The 27,257-nt window shown below is 48.4% G+C and overlaps 1 protein-coding gene across 2 annotated transcripts in view; it reads left to right on the top strand.

Annotated features, from left to right (window-relative positions):
- slc25a21 (solute carrier family 25 member 21) overlaps positions 1-27,257 on the top strand; it is a 781,061-nt gene that overhangs the window by 602,584 nt on the left and 151,220 nt on the right. For both annotated transcript variants that reach the window (XM_038780811.1, XM_038780819.1), the window contains one exon: positions 11,342-11,425. In XM_038780811.1, the coding sequence (XP_038636739.1) occupies positions 11,342-11,425 (84 nt within the window). The remainder of the gene's footprint in view (positions 1-11,341; positions 11,426-27,257) is intronic.

The raw sequence follows: 27,257 nt of genomic DNA, 5'->3' as shown, positions 1-27,257 counted from the left end.
ATCCCTAGTGTCTTTGAGGACCACCTGCTGGTGGGATAAGGGGTAGCTGCTGATGTCCTGGCTGATGGCACCAGCCTGAGACCGAGGCAGAGACCCGATACAACAAGGCCCATGTTGCCACTTGTGCTGTCATTGAGTGGTGTATGGACTGCTCAAAATGTGGTTCTGATGCCTGGATCATTCTGGTGGTGCACTGCAGTACAAGCGCCCAGAGATCCTCCTGCTTTGTGGTGGTCTGCTGTACCCTCTACCCGGGGTCTGCTGCCGGCGACTCCTTCGCGGCAGACCCCAGGTTGACCTCCAGTGCTTCTGCCTCTCTGACGGTGCCATAGGGCCCTGGTGGTCTACTTTGGATGGAGCGGCAGCTGGAGTGAGCTCCAGAGGCCTCTGAGTCATCTGGCTCTGCCAATCCTGGCGGCTCCCCATTGTCTATCCAAGCAGCCAATCACATTAAAGAATATTCACAGCCAACCAAGAAATAAAGACCACAACAATCAAATCACTTTTTGAAAAAATTATAAACAATGAAATAGAGGGCAAAATAATGCGGAGGATTCTGCCGCTGGGGCCAAAAGCAGGAGGTGGGGTGAGGTGACCACGCTTCAGAGATTGGCAGGTGGTGGGTGGCATGACCTAGGGCAGTATTTTGCCACTGGTTGCCAATCGAGTGATTGCTGACAAGGCTGCCGCCCAATTAAGGATGGCGGCCCATCCCTTAAGAGATACTGGCCTAATGAGAAGGGGTGGAAGACGGGATGGCATTACCTATGGCAGCTAGTGGCACTGCCAAAAGGTCAGCTGTTTTCACCAGGGCAGGGGAGCGGGTGGGATCCATGAGTACCAAAAGGAGGAACCCCTTCCCAGAGTCAAACACCAGAGATGGCTTAGTGGTCTCCTCCTGTTACAGTGGGTCACCCCACTGCTGGCAAAATGTGAGTGGAAGTGGGATGACGCCCTTAATATGCCCCCTTTGTGAAGCAATTGGGCTCCCTGTGGGCAACTTGTCTGCCATGTTTCCTGCCACTGGCCAAATGGCATGGCAGTGGGAAGGAGTTCGGCAGCCCTTTCTATGCCATTTTGTAACCTTCCCACTTTCCAGCCTGTCGATACTAGGGTCGGAACATTTCAATCAAAGATTTGAACCTACAGATGGGGTTCGATGGAGGCTGAAATATCATGGATAAATATCATTTAAATGTTTTTTTTAAAAGATCTCAGTTTCAAAACATGCTCAGGGACAGGCTCCGTCAGTGCAGCCTCTGGCAGGGCAGTGAATGATGCTGACTGCCCAGTGCAGCCTCTGGCAGGGCAGTGAATGATGCTGACTGCCCATTGTCGAAAACGCTACAAATTCCAGAGCAGTACAATCTTTAAGATAATGATATATTTCAGAATTCTCAGTTGGATATAAAATAACTCTGCTCATGGGGAGAAGTGACAACCATTTTCAGATATGATGGAATCACTGCCCCTTGGATCACAACTCTACTGTAATCGATTTCCCTCGGTTCCTATTTAGTGTAATTTACCAGCAGTTGCAAAGCTTCTGTTTATGATTTTGAGTGAGATCAGCTTTAAATAGTTGTTACCTGAAGCCATACATCCTCCGTTAAAAATCTCTTACTCCCAAGATTGGAAAATTGTTCCATTTTGTCTGTCAGCAACCCCAAAATATTTTTTTGCAGTGCTTTGTGATTGGCAGAATGCTCTGCAGAATTCATGATATGGTATTCATGAGAACACATAAAAAGGAATTGACCTCCAATATTAGGAACATTCGTATGTGGTTCGAAGGCTAGTCCAAAAACTGTAAATGATCTTTATGGACATGTCTGTGGAGGGAGTAATGTTGTCTCTTATGAATCATTCTTGTTGTAACATAAGACTGCTGTAAATGAATAGTGACCTTTATTTTATCACTTGAGGTAATACCCATGCACAGTTTTATAATTTGGCCTGATCTGAACCGGGATGACAATGGGGGTTGTATAATTGGCCTTTCGCCTCCCTGGGAGGAAATTTTTAAAATTAGCTGCCGTTTTCATTCCCAGCCATTTTCCTGCCATCCTTCCTGAGAAAGTGAGATCGCAGGGGGTTGGGGATAAAATACTAGATTGGATTGAGGATTGGCTGACAGAAAGCAGAGGGTCGGGTTCAATAGCTCCTTCTCAGGCTGGCGAACTATAACTAGTGGGGTGCCGCGGGTTTCAGCCCTCGGACCTCAGCTGTTTACAATCTATATAAATTATCTGAAAATGACTGTCCTTCCCAGATTTTTGTTTGTCTTTCAGTGCCTCCCCATCTTCATCCCTAAGGCCTTTTTTAAGCGGGTGAATGGGATCATTTCGGGTTTTGTGTGGGTGAATATGACCCTGTGAGTAAGGAGATCGTTGTTGAAGCGCAGTTGGGGGGGGGGGAGTGGGTTGGCGCTGCCGAACTTTCGCAACTACTACTGGGCGGCCAATATAGCTACGAATTGGAAGTGGGCGATTGGGGTGGGTGGGTGGGGGGGCGGCATGGGAGCAGCTGGAGGCGGCGTCATGTCAAGATACTAGTCTGGGAGTGTGGTGAATTATATGCATTGTAATTCACACTGTATTGCCTTGCGTTATATTGTGTCCTTGTGGGCTCTGTATGTGAGCCGTTGCGCGGCTCTGCCCATAGGGGGAGACGAGAAGTTTGTACTGGGCTCCACCCTTGGCTCCGCCCATGGCTCCTCCCACTAACCGGAAGTATAAAGTACTGCAGCCGTAAGCCTGCTCTCAGTTCCTCTGGTCGCAGGCTGGCTTAGTTGTAAGACTATTAAAACCACAGTTTACTTCCAATCGTGTGTCTAGTGAATTGATGGTCACATCAATTTAATAGTCTTGGAAAACTTGAAGAAAACTACTGTGGAATCAGCCCTCAAACCTGACCGACTAGAACTCAACCCGCAGGCTGCAGAAGCGAAGGAAATCTTTCAACACTGGCTCCGATGTTTCAAGGCCTACCTGGCTGAATCAAGCACTTCCGAAACTACAGAGGATCAGAAACTCAGCCGACTGCATGCAAGGGTGAGCCATCGTATCTCTACGCAACTTAATTGTACTACCTCATATACTGAGGCCCTGGCCATACTCGACCGAATGTACGTGTGACCGATTAACGAGGTCTACCAGCGCCCCGTGGAGTCGCTGGAAGACTTTCTGCGCGATTTAAAAGCCCTTGCTCGGGACTGCAATTTTCAGGCTGTAACAGCCACCCAGCATATGGAACTCACTGTCCGTGATGTCTACGTTGCGGGGTTCAGGTCTAACTATGTGCGCCAGCGATTGCTTGAGAAAGGGGCCCAGAACTTAAAGGATACTGTAGAGTTAGCTACAACTATGGAGGTCTCGTTCCGCAGTCTGACCTCATTCCCCGCGGACCAAGCGGCCCCCTCATGGGCCCCCGACCTGCGACTGCCCCAGGCCTGCGCCTCACGGCCACCCACGCACTCTGCAGCACCAGCGTGCCATTTTTGTGGACAGCCCTAATACCCACGGCAGCACTGCCCGGCCCCCAATGCGACCTACAGCGGCTGCGGTCGCAAAGGACACTATGCCCGAGTATGCCTAGCAAAGTTGAAAACTCCAAACTCCCCCGCAGTCCAGAGCACTCGCCTCCCAAACTCACAGGCCCGCAGGTCCGCAGGCCCCGTAATGCTGCAGCGTGTCTGCCGACTCCGCCCCCACCGATATGTGCGACTCCTGGGGGCGGCCATCTTGGACGCCATCTTCCTCGCCGCCCACCACGTACAATCCACGGGGGCGGCCATCTTGGGCTCCATCCTCTCCAACCTCCGAACCTCATCTCGAAGACTATGACCTCAGCGGACAGTCATCACGGGGCCACTCCAGCACACCTGATCGAGCCGCCGACTACCGGCAACTCAGCGCCGTCACGTTGGACTAGTCGCATCCGAAACACCTCCAAAGCTCGATGATGACCATTAAAATCAACGGGTACAGGACACCGTGCCTCGTCGACTCCGGGAGCACCCAGAGCTTCGTACACCCTGAACTGGTAAGACGCTGTTCGTTCCCTATCTTCCCTGCACGGCAAACTATCTCCCTCGCTTCGGGCTCACACTCTGTTCACATACAAGGGCGCACCGTCGCGACCCTAACGATCCAGGGCGCCAGCTACTCAAACTTCCAGCTGTATGTACTCCCCGAACTCTGCGCCCCACTCTTACTTGAACTCGACTTCCAATGTAACCTCAAGAGCCTCACACTCAGCTTCGGCGGACCCCTACCTCCACTCACTATCTGCAGTCTAGCGACGTTAAAAATCACCCCCCCCCCCTCCACTCTTTGCTAACTTCACTCCGAACTGCAAACCCGTAGCCACTCGCAGCAGGCGGTATAGCCTGCAGGACAGGGCGTTTATTAGAACCAAGGTCCAGAGGCTCCTAGGTGAGGGAGTCATAGAGGCCAGTAACAGCCCCTGGAAAGCTCAGGTGGTGGTCGTCAAGACGGGGAAAAATTCCGAATGGTAGTGGACTATAGCCAAACCATTAACCGGTTCACGCTCCTCGATGCGTACCCCCTCCCCAGGATTGCAGACATGGTTAATCAGATCGCCCAGTACCACATATTCTCCACGGTAGATCTGAAGTCTGCATACCACCAGCTCCCAATCCGCCCGGAGGACCACCACTACACGGCATTCGAGGCAGATGACCGCCTCTTCCATTTCCTCCAGGTTCCCTTTGGCATCGCAAATGGGATCTCGGTGTTCCAACAAGCAATGGACCGAATGGTGGACCAGTACGGGCTGTGGGCCACGTTTCCGTACTTGGATAACGTCACCATCTGCGGCCATGATCAGCAGGACCACGACGCCAACCTCCACCGTTTTCTCCAAACTGCCCAGAAACTTAATCTCACTTATAACACGGAGAAATGCATTTTCCGCACGACCAGGCTAGACATCCTCGGCTATGTCGTGAAAAGCCCCGATCCGGACCTTATGTGCCCCCTCATACAACTCCCTCGCCCTCATTGTCCCACGGCCCTCAAGAGTTGCCTGGGATTTTTCTCTTATTATGCCCAGTGGGTCCCTCAGTACGCGGACAAAGCCCGCCCACTATTTAAGGCCACACTCTTTCCTCTGTCAGCTGAGGCCCGTCAGGCCTTCACCTGCATCAAGGAGGACATCGCCAAAGCGGCCATGCGGGCGGTGGATGAATCCGTCCCCTTCCAGGTGGAAAGCGACGCCTCTGAGGTCGCTCTCGCAGCCACTCTGAACCAGGCAGGGAGACCAGTCGCCGCCTTCTCCCGAACCCTCTCCGCTTCGGCACTTCAACACTCCTCGGTCGAAAAAGAAGCCCAAGCCATTGTGGAGGCGATACGACACTGGAGGCACTACCTCGCAGGTAGGAGGTTTACCCTCATCACCGACCAAAGATCGGTTGCCTTCATGTTTGACAACTCGCAAAGGGGCAAAATTAAAAATGATAAAATTCTGCGGTGGAGGATCGAACTCTCCACCTACAATTACGATATTATGTATCGACCAGGGAAGCTCAACGAGCCCCCAAATGCCCTGTCCCGCGGCACGTGCGCCAGCGCGCAAGACGACCGCCTGAAAGCTATCCATAATTACCTCTGCCACCCGGGGGTCACCCGGCTAACCCACTACGTCAAAGCCCGAAATCTGCCTTTCTCCACCAAGGAGGTAAAAGCCATCACCAGGGATTGCCCGATCTGCGCGGAGTGCAAACCGCACTTCTATAGACCAGACAAGGCCCACCTGGTAAAGGCATCCCGGCCCTTTGAATGCCTAAGCATCGATTACAAAGGGCCACTCCCCTCGACCATTCGAAATATGTACTTTCTGAACGTCATCGATGAGTTCTCCCGCTTCCCGTTTGCTATCCCATGCCCCGATATGACCTCCCACACAGACATCAGAGCTCTGCACAGTGTCTTCACCCTGTTCGGTTTCCCCAGCTACGTACACAGCGACAGGGGTTCGTCCTTTATGAGCGACGAGCTGCGTTAGTACCTGCTCGACAAGGGCATCGCCTCGAGCAGGACTACCAGCTACAACCCCAGGGGGAACGGGCAGGTGGAGAGGGAGAACGCGACGGTCTGGAAGACCGTCCTACTGACCCTCCGGTCCATGAATCTCCCGACCTCCCACTGGCAGGAGGTCCTCCCCGACGCGCTCCATGCTATTAGGTCCCTCCTATGCACCGCCACCAACCAGACCCCTCACGAACGACTATTTGTTTTCTCTAGGGGCACTACCACGGGGGCTTCGCTCCCACCTTGGTTGAGGACACCAGGCACGGTTCTCTTCCGGAAGCACGTCCGGGCACACAAGACAGATCCACTAGTAGAAAGAGTGCTCCTACTCCACTCCAACCCCCAATACGCTTTCATTGAATACCCCGACGGCCGTCAGGACACCGTTTCCCTCCGGGACCTGGCGTCTGCAGGATCCACCACCACCACCACCACCGCCGAGGTACCCCCCGCCCAACCCCCTTGCCCTGCGCTCCCGCACCTATAGGTTCACTGCCCATGCTCTGCACACCCGCGCCTAGAGGTTTCCTGCGCCCCCCCCCCCCCTTGCCTTGCGTTATATTGTGTCCTTGTGGGCTCTGTATGTGAGCCGTTGTGCGGCTCTGCACATAGGGGGAGATGAGGAGTTTGTACTGGGCTCCACCCTTGGCTCCACCCATGGCTCTGCCCATGGCTCCTCCCACTAACCGGAAGTATAAAGTACTGCAGCCGCAAGCCTGCTCTCAGTTCCTCTGGTCGCAGGCTGGCTCAGTTGTAAGACTATTAAAACCACAGTTTACTTCCAATCGTGTGTCTAGTGAATTGATGGTCATATCAGGGAGCTTTGATAATGGCTCCTTTGCCGTTCTCGCCGACCCCGTTACTCCACAAGTCTGGTGGTGGCAACACTGCAAGTCTGGGGACAGTGGAGGAGGTACAAGAAGGTGGAGGGAGCATCGGTCTGGACCCCGATGTGTAACAACCACAGGTTTGTCCCGGGTAGGAAGGATGGTGGGCTCCAGAGCTGGCAGAGGGCAGGCATCAGAAGGATGGAAGATCTGTTCATAGATGGAAGCTTTCCCAGTTTGAAGGCGCTAGAGGACAAATTTAATCTGCCACCAGGAAATGCCTTTAAATACCTGCAAGTACGAACCTTCCTGAAAAACAGGTAGTGGCCTTTCCGACGCTGCCAACACTGAGGATACAGAACAGGGTGGTCTCCGGCGCCTGGGTAGGGGAGGGGAATGTGTCGGATATCTACTAAGAACTACAGGAGGCGGAGAAAACCCCGGTGGAGGAGCTCAAGGGCAAGTGGGAGGAGGAGCTAGGTGAGGAGTTGGAAGCGGGTCTGTGGGCAGAGGTCCTGGGCAGGGCTAATTCCTCCTCATCATGTGCCAGGCTCAGTCTAATTCAATTTAAGGTGGTCCACCGGGCACACATGACGGCAGCGAGAATGAGCAAGTTTTTGGGGGTAGAAGACAGGTGTGCGAGGTGCAAGGGCAGCCCTGCAAACCATGTCCACATGTTTTGGGCATGCCCGCTTAGAGAGTTCTGGCAAGGGTTCGCGAGGGCAATGTCCAAGGTGCTTCACACACGGGTGGTGCCGAGTCCAGAGATAGCGATATTTGGAGTGTCAGAAGATCTGGGAGTTCAGGGGGTGAAAGAGGCTGACGTCTTGGCCTTTGCCTGCCTAGTAGCCCGGAGACGGATTTTATTAATGTGGAGGGACTCGAAACCCCTGAGTGTAGAGACTTGGGATAACAACATGGCTGGGTTTCTCAGAAAACAAAGTTTGCCTTAAGAGGGTATACGCTCGGGTTCTCTTGGAGGTGGCAGCCGTTCGCCGACCTACTCGGGAAAAATTAAAATGTCAGCAGCAGCAGCAATCCATGGGGGGCAGCGGGGTGGGGTGGGGGGGGGGTGGGGTGGGGGGTGGGGTGGGGGGGGGTGGGGTGGGGGGGGTGAGTGCTTCATTGGGATGGTGTGGGAAAACTGAGTCACGTGGGGTAATGTCTATTTAATTGTTATTGTATATTCTCTTTTTGCACTATGTTAATGTTCACTCTAGTTTGTATTGTTATTACTGTTACTACTGTTTTATTATGAATAATTCTGCAAAACCTTGATTAAAATATTTTAAAAAGATGATCTGCAAGCAGGGACAGAGTGTAACACAGCAAAATTTGCGGATGATACTAAAATAGGTGGGAAAGCAGGCAGTGAAGAGGAGATACAGATTTTATAGATAGGCTAGGAGATGGAGCTTAAATTGGATACGTGTGAGGTTATCCATTTTGGCAAAACAATAGTCAGGCAAATTATTATCTGAATGGAAATCAGATTCACAACGTGACTGGGCAGAAAGTGTCTTTATTCATGAATCACAGAAATTCTGTATGCAGCTGCAAAACCTAATGAGAAAGGCAAATGGAATGTTAGCGTTTATTGCAAAAGGACTGGAGTATAAAAGGAGAGAAGTATTGTTGCAATCGCCTAGAGTGTCGGTGTGACCACATCTTTAGTATTTTGTCTTCTTTTGGTCTCCATATTTGAGGATGTGGTGGCATTGGAAGCAGTTCAGAGGAGGTTCGCCAGATTGATTCCGGGATGAAGGGGTTGACGTATGAGGAGAGATTTAAACAGTTTGGGCTTATACTTGCTGGAGTTTAGAAACTATGAGAGGGGATCTGATCAGGGCCGGCTCAAGGCACCGGCAACTCGGGCAGTCGCCCGGGGCGCCATGTGCTCGGGGGCGCCAGACTCGGGTCCCGCGCATGCGCAGTTGGGCCGGTGCCAACCAGCGCATGCGCGGTGGCCGCCCGCCCCCAGGGCGGCCCCCCGGCTCGGTCCGCCCCCCCGCTCAGTCCCCCCCGCCCCCCCTCGGGTCCGCCCCCCCGCCCCGCCCTCGGGTCCGCCCCCCCCCGCGTGTCCGCCCCCCCCTCGGGTCCGCCCCCCCTCGGGTCCGCCCCCCCCTCGGCCTCACCCCCCCGCCCCTCCTCGGCCTCGCCCCCCCCGCCCCTCCTCGGCCTCGCCCCCCCCGCCCCTCCTCGGCCTCGCCCCCCCCGCCCCTCCTCGGCCTCGCACCACCCGCCCCTCCTCGGCCTCGCCCCCCCCCCGGCCCCCCCCCCTCCTCGGCCTCGCCCCCGCCCCCCCCCCTGGCCCCCCCCCTCCTCGGCCTCGCCCCCGCCCCCTCCTCGGCCTCGCCCCCGCCCACCCCCGCCCCCCCCCCCAAGGGCGCCGAAGTTCAGCTTGCCCGGGGCGCCAGCAACCCTAGAGCCGGCGCTGGATCTGATCGAGGTAGATAAAATGCTAAAAGGGATTAATAAAGTAAATGTAGATCCCAAATGTTCCCCCTTGTGGGACATCCTAGAACAAGAAGTCACAGATATAGGTTGAGAGGCAATAGATTTAAAACTGAGATGAAGAGGCACTACTTCTAGCAGAGGGTGGTGAATTTGTGGCACTCGCTGCCCCATAGTGCGTTGGAGCTGAATCATTAAATGGTTTCAAGAGGGCGATAGACATATTTCTGATAATAAAGAAAAGGGGAACAGGTAGGGAGGTGGCTTTGAGACCAGGAAGAGATTAACCATGATCTGATTGAATGGTGGAGCAGGCTCGAAGGACTGAATTGTCCACTTCTCCTAATTCCGATGTTCCTATGTTATAACTTTGGCCAATCTGCTTAAAGTCTGAGAGGTAGTGAATGTGGCAGCAGGATGGAAGAATTTTGTGGGGTCAGGTGAATAATTCATGTGTGAAAAATCGATGATGGCATAATTGAAATTGAACTAAAATTAAACGTTTGGGTAAGGAGGGAAGAAAAGTTGGATAATTGGATATGGGGGAAGGAATATGCTTAGACATATCTGTAAGACAATTTGTGTGTGAGTGGTACTTTGCATGAGAAGGTGGAAATGTTTTGTATGGAAACCAGATAGTGGTGATATGACTGTAGATAATATTATATGTACTCAGTAGTGCGACCTCCCACCAACAGGTTGCGTCAGACATTAATCATGTGACATCCGCTACCGGCAGAAGACTGCAAGACATGCATCAGGGCAGACACGCACAAGGGTAGTTTCAGGAGAGTCTAATGTAACTCTATGATAACTTAGTCTGTTAGCATTCTGATAGTCACCTTATCATGTGTACATCAATAAATCATCATTCTGTTTAAGTCATCAGTAGTTCTGTAGAATACTGGCAAAGACAAGATCACGGAACACAACAAATAGGAGGTTGGGTTTCATTGGTCATTATTAGGAGGGTATGTAGCTGTCTTTTAGTCGAGTTGTGTTGGAAATACTGCTTTTTGGAATGTATTACTGGGAGACGTTGCACTGAGAAAGTCTTTAAGCTGGGGTCTCAGTTTGCCTGATACTTCCTGAGTTCCAGCAGGAGGTTGGACATAACCTGCTCAGTCTGACATTTATCCAAATACATTTATCCACAAAGGTTGTGGCAATGAATGTACTTTTCCATAAATTAGCAATGCACCTAGTCGTCAGGAGTGAATGATGTGTCTATTTGCACATTATAGAGTGAGGATTGGGTGGTAATTGAGTCAGTGTCTGGCAAACAGGCCTTGCAATTGTTAAGGATTCCAAAACAGGCCATGAAGTTTGCTGCCACACAATTTTTATATACTCCCAACATAAAGACTATGAACAACTAAAATTAATGTGCGATATTGTTAACTACTTTAAAATAATATCCATGTAGCTGTGAAATGCTCTTTATTGACTGACATCAGAATTTTCATTTTGAATCTGGTCTAGCTGATAAATTAATGATCTCTTGTTGGGGATTCTGTCCTGTATTCTAGCAAACGTTAGGATCTGGCCCGGGATGGTAATAATGATAACTGATAAGTTAATGACTAATTGCAGCAGCCATTCATCAACCAGTTACAAGAAACTTTATGCCATTACACAAAATACATGAGTGCAAGATGAAAGCTTTGACAAAATGACTTTTTTCAGCAATGCTAAAATACCTGGTCTCGGAGAAATCCATGCATTTAATATATTTTAAATATTTAGCAATAGAACAAGGCTAAGAATGGTCATTTTTTTATTTCTGGGTATTGTGAAACATTTATAGGAACTAAAGGAATAATCAACTCTTGATTTATACTATCATGGTTTTGTTTATCTATTTTGTTGCTACTCAAATATCTGTGCAAATACATTTTTACTGGCATTCTTTAGCTAGCTATTTCATAGTAATCATGAATAAATCTAGCTTGGGCGTAACTCATTTATTGAACTGAAGTTTTTTAATTGATTTTCTTTTATTCCTAGGTTCCAAATTCAGAGAGGGAAAGGTGATGCTACCAGCTACAAGAGTCTTGGTCACTGCTTTAGAACAATTTTTCGACAAGAAGGGTACAGCTTTTGATTCTATTTATTTAATAGGTTGATTAGTTATGGGAATAACAGTTTTGAACATGGAGGGCATATGATTTGATGGAAGTTTATGAATGACCTTGGGCAGTTGAGAAATATTACAAAAGTTATTCAGCTCTTACTTGTACCATGCAAAGCCTCCAAAACATGTACTTTGTTATAAGTAATAATACTAAAATAAATGGTAGTACTAAAAGAGAAAATGGACTTGATATAGTGTTTCTTCGTGACCACTGGATGTCACAAATCACTCCACAGCCAATGGAATGCTTTTAGGGTGGCATGGTGGCATAGTGGTTAGCACTGCTGCCTCACAGCTCCAGGGACCCAGGTTCCATTCCGGCCTCGGGTGACTGTGTGTGTGGAGTCTGTACTTTCTCCTCGTGTCTGCGTGGGTTTCCTCCGGGTACTCCAGTTTCCTCCCACAGTCCAAAGATAATAATAATCGTTATTGTCACAGGCTTACATTAACACTGCAATGAAGTTACTGTGAAAAGTCCATAGTCGCCACATTCCGACGCCTATTCAGGTACACAGAGGGAGAATTCAGAATGTTCGATTCACCTCACAAGCACGTCTTTTGGGACTTGTGGGAGGAAACCAGAGCACCCGGAGGAAACCCACACAGACACAGGGAGAACGTGCAGACTCCGCACAGACAGCGACCCAAGCCGGGAATCAAACCTGGGATCCTGGAACTGGGAAGTAACAGTGCTACCCACGGTGCTACCTTGCTGGTGCAGGTTAGGTGGATTGGTCATGCCAAATTGCCCTTTAGGGTGGGGTTGCAGCAATGGTGTGGGGGATTGGGCAGAGGTAGGGTGTTCTTTTGAAGGGTCGGTGCAGACTCAATGGGTTGAATGGCTTCCTTCTGCATTGTAGGGATTCTATGGTATTCTATGGAAATGTAGTTGCTACTGTAATGTTGGAAAGAAGACAGCTAATTTCCATTCAGTAAACTCTCACAACAACAATGTAATAATGACAAGACAATCTGTTTTTTTGTAATGTTGACAATTGGGATAACTCCCCTGCTGTTCTTCGAGATAGTGCCACGAAATCTTTTACATCCAACTACTCATCACCAATAAATTAGAACAGAAGGTTTAATAATTGTGGGAAAGGATATTTATGTGATGTAAGAAGCACCTGGTTGGAGGGTAGAACTATGAAGAATTTCTGAGTTAATGGAAAAAGAGTTTGAGGCACCAATTACAATCAAGTCAGAGATTAGAGAAGAAAGCTGGATAGTCATGAGCATAACTTTGGTGACAGCCATAATGATAACTTGTTTTAAAGTGCGTTATTTTGCACACTGAGAAATACTTTGAAGATGTTCAAGGCAATACATGAGTTGTTAGGAACTGTGAGCGGAATCCTGTTGCATTAGGGATCTCAGCTGCCGGATCTTTTTTGGGAAGGCCTGGCAAACCGCATGCCAATCAGACCATGGTGAGGCCACCGGCAGGCCAACGTTTAGGCTCAGCAGTGCCACTGAGGAGTTTGTGGCTGCTGCTGGAAGGACACCCTGGAGTCCCAGGATCACGAAGGACAAAGACTATAATAATAATAATAATAGCTTATTGTCACAAGTAGGCTTCAATGAAGTTACTGTGAAAAGCCCCTAGTCGCCACATTCCGCCCCCAGTTTGGGAGGCCGGTACAGGAATTGAACCCATGCTGCTGGCTTTGTTTGGCATTACAAACCAGCTGTTTAGCCCACATAAGTTATGAAGGAGAGGGGATTTTGAGGGGTGGGAGTTGCAGGGAAAAAGGTCAGAAACTAAGGCAGGGGGTTATCTCTCAGCCGGTCCCCCTACCGGTGACTAATTCCTAAAGTAGGCCATGAATGGCTGCCAACTCCGGTGGAACCCCTCAACGACCCCGAAACAGTGTACTTGACTTACTCCAGGTACAAGAATACCATAAAATTACCCAACCATACCGAGGCACTGGGCTGAGTAGAGGACCTCAGCACCAGCAGAAATCATCTCCAGGCATTCGACGAGGCAAAGGCATGGACATCTGTTTGCAGCATTGGTGAGTACAACACCCCAAAAATGGCCGCCAGAGGACAAGGCTCCAGATCAATATTCAGAAATCGCTGAATGGTGCTAAAGGAGGAGACCCAAAAGTTTATCAGTTTGGCACAAGACCAGAACATGTCCGTGTGGTTGGCTGGCTCTCCAGAGCACCCCTCGCACCTGTTCCCTACCTCCGGAAAGAAGCCACTCATCTTAGCTTTGGTCAGGTGCGCCCTATGCACCACGTTATGCTGGATCAGACCAAGCCGCGCACATGAAGACATGGAGTTTGCCCTCCAAAGTTCACCCTCACTCCACGCCTCATCATCCACTGTAGGTCCCAACTTCCACTCCCATTTCACCTTCACCTCATCCACCGGATCCAAATCTTCCGACATAAATGCCGGACATGCTACCGTCCTCCAACCCCGCCAGCGAAAGGATCCTCAGGGACATCGGTGGTGCCACAGGAAATGTTGGGAAGGCCCCATGTACAAAATTACCTATCTGGAGGTACCTGAACAAGTTTGGCCCCGAAAGCCCAAACTTCGCCGACAATTCCTTCAAGCTGGCAAACCATCCCTACACCAACAAATTCCCAAATTTCCCCAGCCCTTTTACTCCCAACACCTCAAACACGGCGTCTATTCTTGTCAGCTGGATACGGATCCCAGCTTAAAGTGCTGTCTGAATTGTCTCCATACCTTTAAAGAAGACACTACCGACAGAGAAAATGGAAGCCAGAATGTCACCTGTGTACCAAGAAGACTGAATCCCCGACACAACCTCATCGCCATCTGTTCCCATATGGAATCCGGGTCACTGCACCACCCCAGCACCTTCTCAGCATTGGCCGCCCAGTAATAAAAAAACAAATTTGGCAATGCAAGCCCCCGCCGCCCCCCTGCTGCCTATCCCTTTGAAGAACTGCCCTGCAGATCCTCAGGATCCTGTCCACGCATATAAAGAATGAGGTCAACATTTTAACCCTCACAAAAAATATTTAGAGAGAAAACAGAAAGAGATCAAAAAAGAAACAAAAACCTTTGGAGAATATTTATTTTAATAGCCTGGACTCTACCAAGGACAGAGGAAGGTTATCCCACTTTTGCAAATCGGATTTAACCTTACCAGTTTTGCACAATTCAATGTATGGGGCTAGGCCCAATCATGGGCTCCCCGGATACCCAGATACCTGAAGCTAGAGCTGGCCAGGAGAAAAGGCAGCAACCCAAAATTAGTTCCCCTCCCTGGGGAATTAAGCGGAAAGTACTCACTTGTTTCCAGATTCAATTTGTATCCCGAAAAAGAACTAAAGCTCCTCAATAGCTCCATTATTTCACCCATAGTGGGGATCAGGTCGCTAACATAAAGCAGAAACCATCAGCATGTAGGGACACCCTATATTCCACCCCTCCCCTCTTTATCCCCTTCCATTTACCCAAAGCCCTCAAAGAAATAGCAATTCTGTCGCGAATGCAAATAGGAAATGGAACATTGGACACCCCTGTCTTGACTCACTGTTCAATTGAAAGTACCCTGGACTCAAGGCATTGGTACGAACACTAGCTGAAGGTGCCCCGTACAATAACCATACCCATGAAATCAATTTTGGCTTCAAACCGAACCTCTCCAGAACTTAAAAAAGGTACCTCCACTCTACCTTATCAAATGGACAACAAGTTGAATTGTGTCCGCAGCCTCTTCCTGATCGGCATGAGCTCCAGGGTAGGGTCACACGATCACCTGCAATTTACCTCCAAAATGTTATCCACAAACCTCTGCCGTTCCACCCTCACCTCCCTATCATATGCACCTTATATGATATGATCGCTCCTCTAATAACCACTTTCAAGGCTTCCCAAAGCATAACAGACAAGACAGACCCATTCCTGTTAACCCTACATAATCATCAATGGCCTTAGACATCCGCCCATCGGACCCTATATCCGCCAATAACCATACACATAACCTCCACAGTGGCACTGAGCAGGGCCCGAATCTAAAACCAAATTCACGAGGTGCAGGGAATGATCCGAGATGACAATGGCTGAATACTTTGCCTTCCACACCTCGGGGAGAAGAGATGTTTTCCTAATAAATGTTGTATTTTTCCAATTCGGGGCATACACATTAACCAATGCCAGCGATATACCTGCCAAAGACCTGGTGACCATCACATATCTCCCATACAGATCCGCCATGACTTTGTTCGCCTAAAAAGAACCCGCTTATTGATTAAAATTGCCGTCCTCTCAGTCCCTGCCGTCAAATCCCGAGTGAGAGACCTGGTTCCCCCACTCTTCAGTCTGGCAGATTATGTAGGTGGTCCAACTAGGGAGGGGGCTGTACTGGACCTGGTATTGGTGAATGAGCTTGGCCAGGTGGTAGAAGTTTCAGTAGGGGAGCATTTCGGGAACAGTGACCACAATTCAGTAAGTTTTAAAGTGCTGGTGGACAAGGATGAGAGTGGTCCTAGGATGAATGTGCTAAATTAGGAGAAGGCTAATTACAACAATATTTGGCGGGAACTGAAGAACCTAGATTGGGGGCACATGTTTGAGGGTAAATCAACATCTGACATGTGGAAGGCTTTCAAATGTCAGTTGAAAGGAATTCAGGACCGGCATGTTCCTGTGAGGGAGAAAGATAAATATTGCAAATTTCGGGAACCTTAGATAACGAGAGATATTGTAGGCCTCGTCAAAAAGAAAAAGGAGGCATTTTTCAGGGCTAGAAGACTGGGAACAGATGAAGCCTGTGTGGAATATAAGGAAAGTAGGAAGGAACTTAAGCAAGGAGTCAGGAGGGCTAAAAGAGGTCACAAAAATCATTGGCAAATAGGGTTAAGGAAAATCCCAAGGCTTTTTACACGTACATAAAAAGCAAGACCGTAGCCAGGGAAAGGGTTCGCCCACTGAAGGACAGGGGAGGGTATCTATGTGTGGAGCCAGAGGAAATGGGTGAAGTACTGAATGAATACTTTGCATCAGTAGTCACCAAAAAGAAGGAATTGGTGGATGTTGAGTCTGGAGAAGGGTGTGTAGATAGCCTGGGTCACAATGAGATCCAAAAAGTCGATGTGTTGGGCGTCTTTAAAAAATATTAAGGTGGATAAGTCCCCAGGGCCTGATGGGATCTATCCCAGAGTACTGAAGGAGGCAAGAGAGAAAATTGCTGAGGCCTTGACCGAAATCTTTGGATCCTCACTGTCTTCAGGTGATGACTCAGAGGACTGGAGAATAGCCAATGTTGTTCCTTTGTTTAACAAGGGTAGCAAAGATAATCCAGGGAACTACGTTGGTGGTAGCGAAATTACTGGAGAGAATTCTTCGAGACAGGATCTACTCCCATTTGGAAGTAAGTGGACGTATTTGCGAGAGGCAGCACATTTTTGTGAAGGAGTGGTCGTGTCTCACTAACTTGATAGAGTTTTTCGAGACGGTCACAAAGATGATTGATGCAGGTAGGGCTGTGGATGTTGTCTATATGGACTTCAGTAAGGCCTTTGACAAGGTCCCTCATGGCAGACTGGTACAAAAGGTGAAGTCACACTGGATCAGAGGTGAGCTGGAAAGATGGATACAGAACTGGCTAGGTAATAGAAGGCAGAGAGTAGCAATAGAAGGGTGCTTTTCTGATTGGAGGACAGCGACCAGTGGTGTTCCTCAGGGATTAGTGCTAGGACCTTTGCTGTTTGTAGTATATATAAATGATTTGGAGGAAAATGTAACTGGTCTGATTAGTAGGTTTGCGGACGACACAAAGGTTGGTAGAATTGCGGATAGCGATGAAGACAGTCAGAGGATACAGCAGGATTTAGGTCGTTTGGCGACTTGGGAGGAGAGATAGTAGACGGAGTTTAATCCGGACAAATGTGAGGTGATGCATTTTGGAAGGTCCAATACAGGTAGGGAATATACAGTGAATGGTAGAACTCTCAAGAGTATTGACAGAGAGATCTCGTATACAGCTCCACAGGTCACTGAAAGTGGAAACACAGGTGGAGAAGGTAGACAGGAAAGCATATGGCATGCTTGCCTTCATTGGCCGGGGCATTGTGTATAAAAATTGGCAAGTCCAGTTGCAGCTGTATAGAACCTTAGTTAGGCCACACTAGTATAGTGTTCAATTCTGGTCGCCACACTACCAGAAGGACGTGGAGGCTTTGGAGAGGGTGCAGAAGAGATTTACCAGGATGTTGCCTGGTATGGAGGGCATTAGCTATAAGGAGTGGTTGAATAAACTCGATTTGTTCTCACTAGAACGACAGAGGTCTACAAAATTATGAGGGGCATAAACAGAGTGGACAGTCAGAGGCGTTTTCCCAGGGTAGAGGGGTCAATTACTAGATGGCATAGGTTTAAGGTACGAGGGACAAGATTCAGAGGAGATGTACGAGGCAAGTATTTTTTACAGAGGGTAGTGTGTGCCTGGAACTCGCTGCCGGAGGAGGTTGTGGAAGCAGGGACGATAGTGACGTTTAAGGGGCGTTTTGACAAATACATGAATAGGATGGGAATAGGGGGGTACGGACCCCGGAAGTGTCGAAGGTTTTAGTTTAGACAGGCAGCATGGTCGGCGCAGGCCTGGAGGGTCGAAGGGCCTGTTCCTGTGCCCCCCCCCCCGCAATCTGGAGTCAACCACTTCCTCCATGAGGGATTCTCAATCGCTTGCCCAAAGTATAAAGGCCCATGGCCCATCAAAGAAAACTGCTAAACCCACCCATAAAGTGAAACAGAGAAAACCCCATAGTCACCATCAGAAATCTAATCCTCCCCTCCACCCCTACCTCTTCCCTGAACCAGACCCCACCCAAATGTACATGTTGGTTACATACCAAAGATCAGTACCCTCTCCGAAACAACCCCAGCCTCCAGCACAACAAAATGTTTGGCTCATTGAACCACCAAAACCTGGTTCAACAGGTCACAACCCCTCCCCTCACCACACTCCTGCTAACTAAAAAGTCACTGCTAACCAGTAGCCCCGACCCAGGGCCAAAGAAGAGACAGAAACAACCATATCCGTCCCGGCTGTTAAAATAAAACAAAAGTTCAACACCCCTACAAAGATCAAAATGTCACTGGGAGCCATATATTTCTAAAAATATTGCCTTAAACAATACCCCACAGAACAGTTAACCACCCCATTCCCCACCACACAATCCCCCATTCCAAACCACACAACCTATGTAAAATACTCTCATCCCATTCCAAGAACAATGAAATAACACAAAATATATAGAAAGTACAAAAACGCACAAAACCTTTTCCTGTCAACAACCATAAAAGTCCCCACAGAGCCCATTTAACTTGATCCCAGTCCATGCTTTGTAAGAAAGGCCTCAGCCTCCTCCAAATGTCGAAATAATAGTCCTTTGACTCAAAAGTAATCCGCAGCCCCGCCGGGTACACCACTCCAAATGGCGCTCCACCCTGTATAATGCTGCTTAAGCCTTATTGAAGGCCGCCCACCTCCTCTCAATCTCCGCTCCGACATCTTGATAGATTCTGGGTTATAGTCCAGCAGGTGTGTTTCAAACACTGGGCGTAATTCTCCGCTCCCCACGCGGCCTGGGAGAATCGCGGGAGCGCCTCCCGACATTTTTTACGCCCCCTTCTCGGAAAAATCGCCGCTCGCCGTTTCTCACGGCGAACGGCGATTCTCCGAGCCCGATGGGCCGAGCGGCCGGCCCTTCACGCCCGTTTCACCACGGCAGCAACCACACCTGGTCGCTGCATTCGTGAAACGGGCGACTGTGCTCCGGAGGGGACAGGCCCGCGATCGGTGCCCACCGATCGTCGGGCCAGCGTCCAAAACGGACGCACTCTTTCCCCTCCGCCGCCCGGCAAGATCAAGCCGCCACGTCTTGCCGAGCGGCGGTGGAGAAAGACGGCACCGCGCATGCGCGGGTTCGTGCTGCCTGTGTGGTGATGTCTTCCGCGCATGCGCGGGTTGGAACCGGCAACCCGCGCATGCGCGGATGACATCATGAAAAGCGCTGTTCGCGCGTTATTTCTAGCGGCCGGGAACGACGGGGGCCCACTCCTAGCGCCCCGGGAGGGGGTGAATTAGGTGTGGGGAGCGGGCCCCGAGGCTGTCGTGAACCACGGCCGAGTTCACGACGGCCTCAACGATTTTTGGCCTTAGCGGAGAATACCGCCCACTAGCTTTCGGAGCACTGCTCCTTCCTCAGGTTAATGAGTCATTCCCCTGAGGAAGGAGCAGTGCTCCGAAAGCTAGTGTTTGAAACATACCTGTTGGACTTTAACCTGGTGTTGTAAAACTTCTTACTGTGCTCACCCCAGTCCAACGCCGGCATCTCCACATCATTGATAGATTCTAACGAGGTTCCCTTTCCACCTTGAATCAGGGTTCTCTTTGGCCCACTTCAGGATCCGCTCCTTCTCTGGAAGCTCTGGAATCTGATGATAACTGCTCATGGTGGCTCATTCACCCGAGGCTTCTGCCGGAGAATTCATGGTCCCTGTCTTGCTTCTTTTCCCCATCATCTTACTGAACATCTGCGAGAAATAGGTAGTAAGATTCGGGCCTTCTATTCCCTCCGGCAACCCTAACTCTGAGGTTTTGTCTCCATGAGCAATTCTCCCAGACTCTTATTTTTCTCTGCCACCAACAATATCCTGGCCTCCAGCGAGGCAATTTGCTTACTGTGCCTCAACAGAGCTGCCTCCATTCCCTTCAACACCTCGCCATGCTCCTTCACAGCTTCCAAAGTTCTCTCCAACTTTTCTCGGACAGAGCCCAGCACCCCTCAATTGATTTATGGCAGATTTCAAGTGTCACCTCTCCATTGCCTCTCTCAAAATGCTAGTCAAGTTAATTAGCTAGCAACCCAGGTAGCATGTCTGCCATCATTTGGGGCGGCTGCAATCACCGGAGCTGCCGCCACCATCTTCGCTGCTGAGGCACCACGTAAAACCTCCTAGTCTGTCGACAAATATCTGTCCGCAGACCTCTTAGTTCCAGCCTTTTTTGACATTCTTCAACAATGGGCTCCTTCTACTTTCATAAGTACAGAATTTATCCACCGAAAGACCTCAGGATCCAGGCAAAAAGGGCCAAGAAACAAGTGCCCTGGGTGGGAGCTACTTAATGCACTACGTGCTCCGACATGCCACCACCAGAAGTCCTCTGGCCATGGACATTTCTGCCAGAATTTAATCTTGGTGGAGGCGGAAAGGTGTTGGGATTCACATACGTCACCAGCCTGCCTCAGTAAATGCTGTTCCCGCCCCCAAGTTCGTCATCAGCAACAGCATAAAATTCTGCCCATTGTTACAGAATGTGACATGGACAACTAGATCTGCGGATGGTCTAGCCATGATGAAAAATCATTCTTCATGGTTGGTATAAATTTTCAAACTGATGAATAACTTGACTATTAATCTTTCTGTTGTAACTCTGTGTGTATAAGTAAGTTTACATTTGGGGCAGCACGGTAGCATGGTGGTTAGCATAAATGCTTCACAGCTCCAGGGTCCCAGGTTCGATTCCCGGCTGGGTCACTGTCTGTGCGGAGTCTGCACGTCCTCCCCGTGTGTGCGTGGGTTTCCTCCGGGTGCTCCGTTTTCCTCCCACAATCCAAAGATGTGCGGTTTAGGTGGATTGGCCATGCTAAATTGCCCGTAGTGTCCTAAAAAAGTAAGGTTGGATTACGGGTATAGGGTGGATACGTGGGTTTGAGTAGGGTGATCATTGCTCGGCACAACATCGAGGGCCGAAGGGCCTGTTCTGTGCTGTACTGTTCTATGTACATGCAATATGGAGTTAAGAGAAATTGAACAGAAAACAGGGCAGAAATAATTTGGAGGCACGTATCTTGAGAGTAATGAGAGGTATCACTGGAACCAGAAGTCTTATTTGAGTTTATAAAGCAAAGGAGTCACCAGGTCTGGCAGGGTCAAATGTATGTTACATAGTAGGACAAAAAGGACAACGGCAAGATGCAATTTAGCAAGATCATTGTCATCAGATTAAGAAGAGTGGAAATATCCAAAACGCTCTGACCCCTTCAGGTTGGAAGAAGGATGCCAAGGGGGAGTTACAGAAGAAACACGAGAAGTTTAACAAAGGAAGGAGTGGCTACTGGGGGGCCAAGAAGACAGCAGTTGCACATTTCAATAACGCTTTCATTTCACACTTTAATAGTGGGCGTGCAGACGTTGCAAGCAGGTATGAAATTAGTTTAGCCAGTTTATTTACTGGTTTGCATTTTCTGTTTAACTTGTTTAAATTTGTGCACACTGTGGAAGTCGATCATCCCTCATCAATGGATAATTTCTCTGTTAGGACTTCAAGATCTGTTAGTATCAGCAACCTGGAATTCATGCAAATTAATGAGAACATTGTTTTGAATATTATCTGTGGCCCAATGAATACTGTACGCACAATGTGACTGATGAAGACTATAAGTTTACAGCAGTAATCTTTGGGATTAGTTGATTATGGATGTGGCTTGGCTGATTTATTATTCAGTAGACCACCAATGTATTTAACATTGCATGTATGCTGCAGCTGTTGGTCTGAAACTAGTGGGTGTAGTTCTGGCTCCAGCCAGGCAAGTGCGAACTGTGTCCAGCACCGCCACAGTTGGGCGGGAGCCATTCTGCTGGCCGGGAGGGGGGGGGGGGGGGGGGGGGGGGGGGTTCCCGTGAGGGCTGGGAAGTGGTCAACGGGGCACTATCTGGCAGGTCGGGTGCGCGCACGGCCGGCGCCATATTTTACGGCGCAGCCGCTGCAGGTGGTTGTCGCGCGCATGTACAGCTACGGACCCGGCCATTCGTTTTGTGGAGGTCGGGGGTTTAACGCGGAGCAGCTGCTAGCCCCTCACTGGTCGCAGGATCGGTGAGAGGGCGCCACTGTTTTTTTTCCATTTAATACGCCACTGATTCTCCGCATTTAGCCTCAGAAATGGAGAATCTGGCCCGAGGTGTTTTCGCCTTGAATCCTGGACTTCCTAGCCATCAAACCGGTTTCCTGACTTTTGTGAGGGCCAGGAAGAAACCTGCACGAGTCTAGGGACAGAAATAAATAACTTTTATTTACAACAACATATATATGCACAACAGTAACTCCCTTGCTGCTCCTCTCCAGCTGGTTCCAAACTGGCCAGCTCTATGCAGGGAATCTGCTCATGATTTCTCCGCCCCCCTCATTGGGGAAGCTCATACTCCCTAAGGATTGTGGGATTGCCATTAGTTCCGAGTCAGTGGTAAGCAGGCACGTTATAACACTGACCTATCAGCAGCTTGCCAGGGCCACCAAGGTAATGGCACATTGGAACAGCTTCAATGAAACTAACAAGCTTTGTTCAGTGAAATTGAAATTAAAAGTCATGTCTATTAAGAGACTATTATTCAAAATACTCCTTTTCTCCGAAAGTGCTATCACGGCTTGACGGGTAATTACCAACATCAGCTTCGCCTTTACAGCATTTCATTCACCTGCTGCACTTCTCCTGCCAGACGTCACCACACCATGGTATGTAATTCAATTCTACCTTTCAGCCCTGCTGAGGGTCAAGAACAGAGGGTGCACCACTTCCAACTTCACCAGTAGCAACAGTTGCAACACCACCAGCAACACCAGCTGCTTTCTCCTCAGTTGTATGGTACTTCCCAAATCAAAGGGAATGGGCACCGAAATCCAGCTGGAAGGAGACCCTCAACACCCTCAACAGGCAGAGAATCAACTCTTCCATCATGTCTGGACCGAAATGCCTCAAGCGGCTCAGGCTGTTAAGGTAGCTCAGACCCCTGAAGCTTCCTGAAACAAGACCTTCCCAGTGCAGCAGGTGGGCACACATTAACAATGGCTAGCAAAAGCCTGTCATTGGTGGGCCACCTCCACCCTGCTTCCCTGGATTTCTGCCTCTTGCCAAGTTGTCTGCACTATTCTCCTGCAAGGAGGGAAAGCCGAGAGATCGGGTACTCGTAATGACTTACGTGCAGTGGAGGGAAGGATACTATTGTGGAAGCATGGGTGTGAGAGGTCAGTACGCTGAGGGTGAGTGTAGGCTGATGTGATAACTGTGTGAAGTCCCTGAGATGAGTACAATCACTTGCTGTAATGTCCTGGGTAGGAGAATGCTTGGCAATTCAGAGTAGCGGCTTGGCACCCTGAAATCCTGGATCTTCTTGGTGCACTGTCTCCAGGCTCGAGGGACAACACTCCTGATGCTGACCTTTTTATTCACTTGCATCCATGCCTGCTTAGTTGGAGAGTGTGTCTTCCTCCAATCTTTGAGAAAGATCACCTCACTCCAACCCTCAGATCCGACAGCAAGACCTCCAATTCAGAGTGAGAGACCAATGTGTGGCAGCCTTCCCCGGTCTCCTCTCCATTTCTGTGATTGATGCAATTGGAAAATGCAAGTGGTGTGAGATTTTCTGATTCGCGTTGTGGGCCCTTTAATTAGAAATCCTTACTTTGGCAGAATGGATGCACTACATGCCACGGCATCATAAATGAGCAGTGAATAAAATATATTAAACTGAAAGAAGTACAAGTAAATCACTGTTTCATCTGAAAGGTTTCTTTGGGGCCGAACGTGATGAGAAGGGAGGAGATCAAAGGGCAGGTGTTGCAATTCCTGTACTTGCAAAGTGCCATGGGAAGGTGACAGGGTGTTGGGAGTGACTGAGGTGGAGCTGAACACTAAGGAGGGAGAGGCCCCTTTGGGTGGCTGGATGTTTTTTTACTGTTCCCCATCTCTTTTTGCTTTACACTATCATCCCTATTGTCATTTAATCTCTCCTGCCATTCATTCTATCACAGACCTGTCCTTTTTATTCTTTTCTTCCCTATCTGTCTTTCCCTTTCTTGCTTAAAAACTGTTAAATCTCTAAGCATTCCCTGTTCTGATGAAGTAGCACTGGCCTGAAGTGTTAAGTTTATTTCTCCCACTTCTGTTTTTTGGGAAGTTTAACTATCCTGTTCAGGAGAAAGCGCTGGTTATCTCCAAATTCAGCTATTTTGTTTGAAAATTGGAGATTTAAATGAAAGCCTATTAGATTTACAAAGTGTCCAGGGATTCCATCTGAATCAAACCACAGAAGAGTGAGACTGCTGCTACTTCTTGTGAGCTTGACTCCAATTCGCTCAAGTCAAGTCAGATCCTCATTCAGGATTTACATTATCAGGCATTTAAGTGGAAAGACACCCTGACACTCCTGTCACTGATTCAGAGCTCAACTGATTTACAATAAACCAAGAAAAGAGAAAATCCCTGTTATCATTTGGTGATAATCAGAAAAAAGCATTTATTCTACATCAGCATGTTGGAAATGTTATACCCACATTCATGTTCTTCACTAAATTCTGCATTGTCGATTGAATGGTTTCTTGGACTTTCAGCAGATTTGCTATCTGGAACCCCATGTGGCTTTTGGTGCTGGGTTTGTAATGAGTATACCTGTATCTAGCTCCATCTGAAATAGAACTTTTTAAAATATAAATTTAGACTGTCCAATTCTTTTTTTCCAATTAAGTGGCAATTTAGCATGGCCAATTCACCTACCCTACACATCTTTTTGGGCTGTGGGGGTGAGACCTACGCAGACACAGGGAGAATGCAAACTCCATACAGACAGCGACCTGGGGCACGGATCGAACCCGGGTCCTCAGTGCCATGAGGCAGTAGTGCTAACTACTGTGCTGTCCCATCTGAAATAGAATTATCTGCATAGTTGTTTTTTAACATTGTTTTTTGAACATTGAACATGTTATACTATTAACCAATCTTCATTAATTAATTTTAAATCCCAAATTGGTGAGGTATTATCTCCTCACTGTTAAGTTCTCTTGTTTCTAATTCTCTCCGGATCTTGAAAAATGGAAAAGGACGGTGGCATGGTTTGTTTATCTTCTCCTATTGCTTTCACCTGGAAAAGTGTGGAAGACCAGTTGAAATTTGTCATGCACTATCTGGACAATGCCTGATTCCTGTCCTTAAGTGACAGGTTTGATCCTGCTTCCGATCCTACCATGGCAAAATGCAAATAATACATATAATAATGCAAATAATAGTTGAAGATTGCATTAGTAGAAGGTTTAAGCAATGCCTCTTCTTCCTGTTCATCATCTGATGGTTTACATATAAGATGATTGAAATACCTTCAAGTATGTTTCCAATTTACAGGTTGACTAGACTAACTTAGTTTTCATGGATAAAGTAAAAGAAAAGCATTCTGCCAAAGGTGATGTAAATGTACATCAGATTTGATTTTTTTGTGTTCATTAGTAGGCACTGAATTATCCTGAGTTTGAAAATGTAGCATTTCTCGAGCACCTTACTGCCAATACTGTGCAGATGCAGAATTAATTACTTTTCAATTCCTGCCTCCATCCATTTTATAAATTTAGTAATTTCATTGAAAGTAAAACTGTATTTATTTTAGCCTTGATAAGTGGCGATAATATATTGTGGTTACTTCACAGATGATAAATGATGATTAGATACTGTAGTAAGTTTGCAGACAGCAAAGGTTAACCCACTGGGAATACATCTGTTTATTGAGAGCTGACAGTTTTATAGCCTGCATAACTTGATCTTGTGCTAGTACCAGAAGCAAAGATGAATGTGTCCATGTGGCAACATAAGAGTGATTAGTGGGTTATTTTATTATCTCTGTAAGATAGTATCTTACTGGCATCTATAAACTTATATGACTGGGTTTGAGCTCAATTGTTTTGGTAATGAACTTCATTTTGGGATGAAGTAAATGTATACGGAAAGATGATTGAAAAGACTGTTTTGAATGACTTCTGAACCTTCACCTTTTAACTAAATTATTACAATGTCATGCCGTAAAGTGGGAGTTGGGACAGGGAAATGACTAAATTGAAGATTATAGGTGTTGCTGCTGAATTTTGAAATTGAGAAAGCTGCTTTGTGATGCATTTATTTCCTTGCATTTGGAAAGTATTTATTTTCTTTTGCATCAGTGAGTTGTCTGATATGTACAGAAATCTCCCAATTCAAGCTGGCTGGAAATCTGGATTTATTTTCCGAAAAGAGGATTTGCACTCTCTGCTGAGGTGAAGTTCAGCAGAGCCAAGGCTTAAGAAATTCCAGGTGTGCAGAAGAATACTGCGTGAGTTAACCCTACTAAAACTGGCAAAGGAACGTTGGTGGAGTTATAGAATATAGAACAGTACAGCACAGAACAGGCCCTTCGGCCCTCGATGTTGTGCCGAGCAATGATCACCCTACTCAAACCCACGGATCCAACCTATACCCGTAACCCAACAACCCCCCCCCTAACCTTACTTTTTAGGACACTACGGGCAATTTAGCATGGCCAATCCACCTAACCCGCACATCTTTGGACTGTGGGAGGAAACCGGAGCACCCGGAGGAAACCCACGCACACACGGGGAGGACATGCAGACTCCGCACATACAGTGACCCAGCCGGGAATCGAACCTGGGACCCTGGAGCTGCGAAGCATTTATGCTAACCACCATGCTACCGTGCTGCCCCAGTTAAAACAGCATGTTCGCTTGCATCTACGTCTTGACCAGTTGGGACCATATTTGGACATTGGCTTGTAAGGTAAGGTTATCCGGAGCGCAATGAAAAGTGTCATGGGAGTGTATCTTTCAGAAATGGGTGTTTATCAAATGGTGTCATTGTGTGGGTGCAGCTGGAATGTGATTCTGTCTTTTACTTTCGTTTTGAGCTGGGAGCTGCAGTATATCTTAGTTTAATTTTCAGTTGAAAGCTGTATTCAGACTACAAGAATGTTGCAGTCTCTCTG

This window comes from Scyliorhinus canicula, chromosome 2 (genome assembly GCF_902713615.1).
Source record: "Scyliorhinus canicula chromosome 2, sScyCan1.1, whole genome shotgun sequence".
Taxonomy (NCBI): Eukaryota; Metazoa; Chordata; class Chondrichthyes; order Carcharhiniformes; family Scyliorhinidae; genus Scyliorhinus; species Scyliorhinus canicula.
This window is presented reverse-complemented; position numbering and strand designations above follow the sequence as displayed.